An 8,084-nucleotide genomic window follows, 5' to 3' on the forward strand; every position below is an offset into this window, starting at 1 on the left:
GTCAATTCATCATGACCTACACGTGTCACAATTTTAAACTAATTTTTCTTATTGCAATTCTTGGTGCAATAATTTCAAAAACTTTAGAAAACAAATTAAATTCAAAACTTTTAAGTTTCGTTGAAAATATTAATAAAATAATGCAATTTGATAGTGTTTTCTTTTTAAATAATTTCGATGATGAATTTATACGAAATGTTTCAAATTTACTTAGTATTCCAGTGATTTTGTCAAATTCGGAAGATTCTTCTTCATTTTACCTGAAAGGACAATTTAATGAAAACTTTTTAAACATTGTTTATTTCGATTCAAGTGATTTAGTTTTACACAAAAAACTATTGAAATATCTTCAACATCTTTGATTTTGCAAGACAATTTTTGTACTGAAGAATTCTTCAAGAAATGATGAAGAACTGAAGAATTGTTTCGAATTTTGCTGGCAAAATAGAATGGTTAACGTTGTAGCAGTTTTTCAAGATTTCTGGACTTCATCGGCTTATTATAGTTACAGCAATTTTGGAAATTTCAATATTGAAGAATTCTTCTGGAACAATGGAGATTCAGTAATTTTTCGTGATCGAATGCGAAATCTTCAGGACATTACATTACCAGTTCTTTTTGGAGGAGTCGAACCAGGAGTTATAATCTATAAAACCTCAAAGGGTAAAGAGAAAATCGGTGGTTATGTGGGACATCTTTTTAACAGCTTTGCTAGAAGACACAATGCCCGATTGAACGCTTCAAGTTTAACGACTTCGATTTCTTCGTACGCAATTCATAACCTTATTTTAAATGGAACCATTGAGATGTCAGGTGGAACTTTGTCGATAAAAGATGATTCAATAAAATGGTTTTCTTATCCGTACACAGAATTCGATTGGGGAGTGATGCTGCCAATAGAGCCTAGAATTCCAATTTATAAAGTCTTTGCATTTGTTATTGAATGGAAAACTTTTATCTCAATCATCTTGGTATGGAAATTGCTCTCTGTTTTACTTGAAACAGCTCTTAAATTCTCAGGAAGATATAGAAATTATTCCTTGCGTAATCTCTTCTTTAACATCGATTGCTTTCGTGGAATACTCGGAGAGCCGTTTTCTGAGGCTCCAAATGCTTCCTTCACAACGAAACTAATATATTTGCTGATATTTTTGCTTGGAATGATGATATTAACTTCATACGAAGCATTTCTTAAGTCTTTTATGACTCATCCGCCGAGACAAAGTTTTATTAAATCCTTTGATGATCTTCAATTATCTGGTTTAAAAATCTACATCCTTCAAGCTGATATCGATGGGGTATTGATTAAACAAAGACCAAATCTCATCAAAAAGTATTCAAATGTATTTTTCGGTGAAACCAATTATGAAACTTATAAAATCTTCAAAACAACTTTAGATTCAAAATATGCATTTGAAATTACAGAAATCAAATGGAAAGTTATTGCAAATCAACAAAATTACTTTAATCGACAGCTATTTCGTTGGTCTGAAGAATTGATTTTGATAAAAAATTTGCTAGCAGCTTTTTCGATAAATGAAAATTCAATATATAAAAATATTTTAGATTTTCATATATTAGAAACACAATCAAGTGGATTGTTGGATTTTTGGATAAAAAGAGCATTTTATGAATTGGCAAGTATGGGAAAAATTAAAAAATTAAATTTTGAAGTGTGTTCTTCGAAGCCACAACGAATGAAAGTTGAAGATTTAAATTGGATATGGAGAATGATGGTAATTGGTTTTGTGATTGCTACTTTGTTTTTTATTGGAGAAATTTGTGTATTGAAATTTAAGAAATGGTTGAAATATTGTTTAAATAAATGCTGGTTTTTATGAAATATAATTGTTGGACAAGTTTAATCGATTTGTGAATTGTTTTTTTTTTTTTATTATTATTAATACCCTTAGTCTGATAAAACCAGATGTAAAAAAAGGTAGATAACCACACGAAATTTATTAAAAATGTTGTCGTTGCCAAGGGAACTAAGAATAAAATATGTCTATAAATGTTTTTCATGTGAAAGGGTGTTTTTTTTTAAGATGTAGAGAATATGTGGGTAAATATGAAAAAATAATAATTTATAATAATGGTTACATATTGAAATTCAGCATTTATGTTAATTTTCAGAGAAGAAACAAGAATCTTAAGTGACTATGATCAAAAGGGTGTTTTTTTTAGTGAAAACAAAATTGATGGGCCACCTTAATGATGTTAAGTAAAAACGTTGCATTCGGGATAGGAAACAGAAGTAAGGAGGTTTCATAACAAAATCTGGTGAAAGGGTGTTTTTCTTTTCGAAAAGACAGCAAAATGTGTAATTGGTCCCAAAGAGCCATTTTTTTTTTTCAATTCAATTTATTTTTTTCAATTGTACAAATAACACTCGGTCTTTTATAGTGCTTAAGATAATGGATAATTTTAAATTCCAGATTATAATAGATTTTTGATAGATTCGCTTTTTGGGAGCAATTGCAGATTTTATTGTCTCTTCGAAACAAAACACCCTTTCAACCAAATCTTGACTTATAGGTTTTATAGACTCTTTTGATCATTGGTTCTTTTTCCAAAAGCAAACTTTTCGCCAGGTTTCATTTTTTTGAAGTGAAAACTTCTTTAGTATCGTAGTGATTTGAAACAAGATGAAACGAAAACGCGACACGACTTCAACTTGTTATAACTTTTTTGTTTTAATAGATAGATGAATAAAATTTGTACTGTAGATAGGTAATTAAATAAATTATAATTGTACAAAATTTCAATTAATTTCATATTCAAAATTCGGAGATAACGGTAAAAAGGTGTTCTTTTCCAACACACGTCATTTCTTTTGATCTAGTGCACATACAAATTTGATTTAACTTTGATACGCATGCTGATAATATGCTACAAGTTACACAATTTTAAATTGAAACAAAAATTTAAAAATACCTCAAAACACTTGTGGAGATCTGTTGGCGATGAACAGCTACCAGTGTAGGAAGTACCGTATTCTCAGTCTGGAAATACGACATGGTTGACTTTAAAAAATTCTAACTTCTCTTGTAGACATCTTTAAAATAAGATTTATATATCATTATACAAGGTGAAACAATAAGCTTTCACATGGTATTAAATTTTTTATAGGTTGTTCGGGGAAAAATGCATTTAATAGCGTGAGAAGATAAAAATACGTGTTTTTCGCGTTTTTGAAGTTATACTTCTTATGGGAGGGTGGGTATGAAAATTTACTTTTTGACAAGAATGTCAAAGGGATTATGACGCGATCACCCTGGGTAGCAGGGCTGTCGTTTCACCTTTAGAGTACGCAGTACTTTAGTATTTAAAAATGCAGTACGCCACAGTACGGCAAACATAAAACACACAACACGTAGCAAGTTACATGTTTCATGTGGCAAGTTGCATGTGGCAAGTTGTATGTGGCAAGTTGCATGTGGCAAGTTGCATGTGGCAAGTTCTATGTGGCAAGCTGAATGTGGCAAGTTGCGTGTGGTAAGTTGCATGTGGGAAGTTGCATGTGACAAGTTGCACGTGGTAATTTCCATGTGGCAAGTTGCCAGGGTTGCAAAAAGCTAACATTTCAGCTCAGCTCACAGCTCAGCTCAAATTTGAGCTAGGTACCATAGCTTAGCTCATTTGAGCTGAGCTGAAAGTGAGCTGAGCTGAAAGTGAGCGCCCCAACTTCCAACGCCTATATCTCGGAATTTTGAAAAAAAATGAAAAAAAAATTTTTGATGCATAAAGGTAGCGGGGACTCTAACCTACATTTGGGTACAACTTCCATCCCTGTAGGTACACGCGTTCTCAAACCAGGAGAACTTAAAGGTAAAAAAAAAGTTAAGCCCGATTCTGAAAAAATAGGCATGATGTGGCGGTTTAACATGCAAGGCGATTTTTTAAAAATCTGACAATGTGCAAAGCGTAGGCCCATGACACAAGCTATCATTTGGCATCACTCCCAAAAATTGCTCTCAAGCGGCTTAGCTTCCAGGAGCGTTCAAAGATTCGGGGATTTTTCGAAAAAAAAATTTACCCCAACTTTCAAACGCTATTTTCTCGGAATTTTGAAAAAAATCGAAAAACCGGATTATACCACTTTCGGGTAGCTGAGAATATAAGCTTTCATATGGCACCACTCCCCTGTCTCTAGATCAAAGCCTTCCAACGCCTATATCTCGGAATTTTGAAAAAAAATGAAAATAATTTTTTTGATGCCAAAAGGTAGCGGGGACTCTAACCTACATTTGGGTACAACTTCCATTCCTGTAGGTACACGCGTTCTCAAACCAGGAGAACTTAAAAGTAAAAAAAAAGTTAAGCCCGATTCTGAAAAAAAAGGCATGATGTGGCGGTTTAACATGGAAGGCGATTTTTTAAAAATCTGATAATGTGCAAAGCGTAGGCCCATGACACAAGCTATCATTTTGCACCACTTCCAAAAATTGCTCTCAAGCGGTTTAGCTTCCAGGAGCGTTCAAAGATTCGGGGATTTTTCGAAAAAAAAATTTACCCCAACTTTCAAACGCTATTTTCTCGGAATTTTGAAAAAAGTCGTAAAACCGGATTGTACCTGATTTTTTTTATGATTAAAAAAGAAATATTTTACTAAAAAAATAGAAATATATTTACTATTCCTAGAAAGATAATCTACGTCTGTAAGACGTATGGCGTGTAAAGAACTGTTTTATCTAATTCAATTCAAATTTCTGGGTTTTTGTTAAATTGATTTGATTTATTATATCACTTCTTTAAAATAATCTAAGTAATGAGTTAAATAAATATGACAAAAAGTGTTAACATAAGACCAAAAATCTTTTTTAGAATCATACGTCTCTGAGACGTATATTATGATTATCTTTCTAGGGTTAAAAAAACCTAGAGAAAGATCACAAAAAATTATCTATATTATATTATATTATAAAAATATCCATGTGTTAAAATAATTCCATTAATAACTGAACCAAACATCTTGAGCTATGGTGTTTTATAAAAGTTTAAAATATCTTCATATTTCATTATACTTTCCAAATAAAAATCAATGTATCCTCTCACCCATCACAGCTCAGCTCAGCTCACTTTACTTTAGCTCACCCAACAGCTCAGCTCAACCATCAGCTCAGCTGACTTTCAGCTCAGCTCAAATGATCTGAGCTATGGTACATAGCTCAAAAGTCAGCTAGCTCAAAATTTGAGCTGAGCTGTGAGCTGAGCTCAGCTCACTTTTGAGCTTTGTAGCAACCCTGCAAGTTCCATATTGCTACTACTAGTGCTGAAGCACACACAATTCTCATAAAATAACCATATCGCACATTTTATGCTCAATTCATTTAGTTTCGTTAAGCGTATACCGTACGTTCTGAACCGCACAACATGTGTAAATTTCACAGAATAAATTGAAAACTACATGGACGCAAGGAGGATGAAAGAATTAATTTATTGTTCACTTGATAAAAATGTAAAAAAACGATGTGTGGATTAATTAATTTAATAATAGAAATTAAAAATATCAAATGAAATTCATTTACATATACTGAATGAGAAGTATAACTTCAGTCGCGTGTACATGTGTACACACACTCTTTTTTTTTTTATGGAAATTGATCGAGTTCAAAAAATTCTAGCTCTTTTTGTAGATGTCTCATAGACCTGGTCGATATATATATTTTGAGCTAAGACAAAAAGCTTTCAGATGATATAAAATTTATATAGGTTGTCATATAAAAAACATGGATTTGAAGGTGATAGAATAAAAATATGTAGATTTTTTCTATATTTTTTTTTTCAAGAAAAATGATTTTTTAAGGTTTCACTTCTACCACGTGTGAATTGCACACATGATTTTTTTTTTTTTTTTTTGCTATTGTTTTTTTTTTTGTCTTACTATTTTACTGGTACCTACTAGAAACGAATAACCATTCAAAAACTTTCAATTTGAATTTTTTTTCCGATTAATTTTTCTCGACAAATTTCCATTCAGAGAATTGTCATTTAATGAATTGGTATTTGAAAAAGCGTTTTTAGATTATTTTTTTTTGACGTATTTCCATTCGATGAATAAATTGTTATTAGAAAACTTTTTTTTCGATGAATTGTGTTTGAAAAATTGTTTTCAATAATGTTTTTCAACGAATCGCCATTCAATAATTACTAATTTTTTAATTTAATTATTTTTCGACGAATTTTCATTAACTAAGAATAATTGTGTTTCTATGATTTTTTTTTTCTACGAATCGCTATTCAAATTTTTAATTTTCACAGAAATAGAATTGCGTTTTCATGAATTGTTTTTGATGAATGGTTATTCAAAAAACTGACTTTCGAAAAACTTTTGTTCGATTAATTGTTTTTTGTTTGAAAAGTTGTTTTCGTTGAGTTGCTATTCAAAGAATTTCAATTCAAATTTTTTTTTCTACGAATTTCTCTTCTAAAAATTGTTGTTCGATAAATTGTTTTATTTTTTTTTTTTTCAATGATTTGTTTTTGAACAATTTTTTGTCGATGAATTGTTTAACGAATCGCCATTCAAAGAATTTCAATTTGATGAATACCTACCCTTGAAACATTTTTTTGATTAATTTTTTTTGCGACGAATTGTCCTTCGAAGAAATGTGTGTCGATAAATTATTGTTTCGATGAATTGCGGTTCGAAGAACGATAAATTGTGTTTAAAAAAATGTTTTCGATCCTATTGAAGGAATTTTCATATTAGTACAGGTAAAATAGTACATAAAACCAAGACAAAAAAAATCGTTACACTCATGAAACTTGGCAAAAAGTTTGTTTTTGGGATAAGAACCAAGTACAAAAAAAGTCTATAAAAAAAAGTTGGGTGGAAGGGTGTTTTTTCGCGGACAAGAGGGAGGGGGTGAAGGTCAAAAATATACTGAAAAAAATTGTTTGTCGAATATCATCATATGACACATGTTTTTAGGTTATTTTTTGATGCTGAATTTAATGACATAAAAATAAAGTCAATACGTTTGCTCTAAAAAAAGTTATTAATGATTAAAAACAAGAATGCTTGTTTTTTGACTGTAACAGGTAAAATATAACCGAAACCCATGTGAAAAACATGCTACACTGACTAAATTCGGAATGAAGGTTTAAGATAAAGCAGGGACAAGGGATTCATAAGGTTTTTAAAAATATTTTTGGTGAAAGGGTGTTTTTTTGGTGGGTTGAGTTGTGTGTGAGAAACTTATATTTTATTAATTTTTAAAACTTGGTGAAAAAGTTTTGTTTGGTATAAGAATTAAGAATCTATAAAGTGTACAAAATTATCTTGAGTGAAAGGGTGTTTTTTTTTTAAGAAATGATGAAATTCGAATTAGTGCCACAAAAACTAGGACAAAATTGTTACACCAATGAAAATTGGTAAAAATGCTTCATTTATAACAAAAACCAAGAATCTAAGAAGTCTATACAAATATTTTAGTTTAAAGGGTGTTTTTTTCAGAAGTAAAGAAAATATGGGTATATTTGAAAAAGTTTGTAATACTTGAGTAATATTAGTGGTACCCTATTGAAATTTGATAATTATGTTACTTTTAAGATAAGAAACAAGAATCTAAAGTGTCTATAAAATATCATGGTTAACAGGGTGTTTTTTTGAGTGAAAACAGAAAAGATGGGTCACCCTAATGAAATTTGGTAAAAACATTGATTTTGGGATAGAAAGCAAGAATAAAGAGATTCTATAAAAAAAAATTTTGGTGAAAGGGTGTTTTTTTTTCGAAGAGCCAGTAAAAGCTGCAATTGGTCCCAAAAAGCCAATGTTTTTTTACAATATTTAAATTTTTAAACTTTTTCAAATTATCCATGTTGATAAAATAAACATTTTCAAATTCAGCTTGCCTTAAAAGTTACAGACAAAAACTCAAAAAGTAACAAAAGGAGTCGAAAGTTTTTATCGTTACGAAAATGGGTACCTACAACCTTATTATATTAGATTTTGAAGAATTTTATCTTGTTATCTTAGCCAGAAAGTGTAAAAAAATTAAAACTGCTAGGATTCAAAATATTTTGAATTTTTCTTTCAGTAGGAAAATTTTTCTGTAAATAGAAAATCGATGTTTTTTGAG

General features: G+C 30.4%; 1 protein-coding gene across 1 annotated transcript; it reads left to right on the forward strand.

The window, feature by feature from the left end:
• Positions 1–449: 449 nt before the first annotated feature.
• On the forward strand, positions 450–1,500 carry LOC129918084 (uncharacterized). The gene is made up of 2 exons (XM_055998434.1): positions 450–1,343; positions 1,399–1,500. The coding sequence occupies exons 1-2, from the start codon at positions 450–452 to the stop codon at positions 1,498–1,500; spliced, it is 996 nt and encodes a 331-aa protein (XP_055854409.1).
• The last annotated feature ends 6,584 nt before the right edge of the window (positions 1,501–8,084 follow it).

Source organism: Episyrphus balteatus, chromosome 4 (genome assembly GCF_945859705.1).
Source record: "Episyrphus balteatus chromosome 4, idEpiBalt1.1, whole genome shotgun sequence".
NCBI lineage: Eukaryota > Metazoa > Arthropoda > Insecta > Diptera > Syrphidae > Episyrphus > Episyrphus balteatus.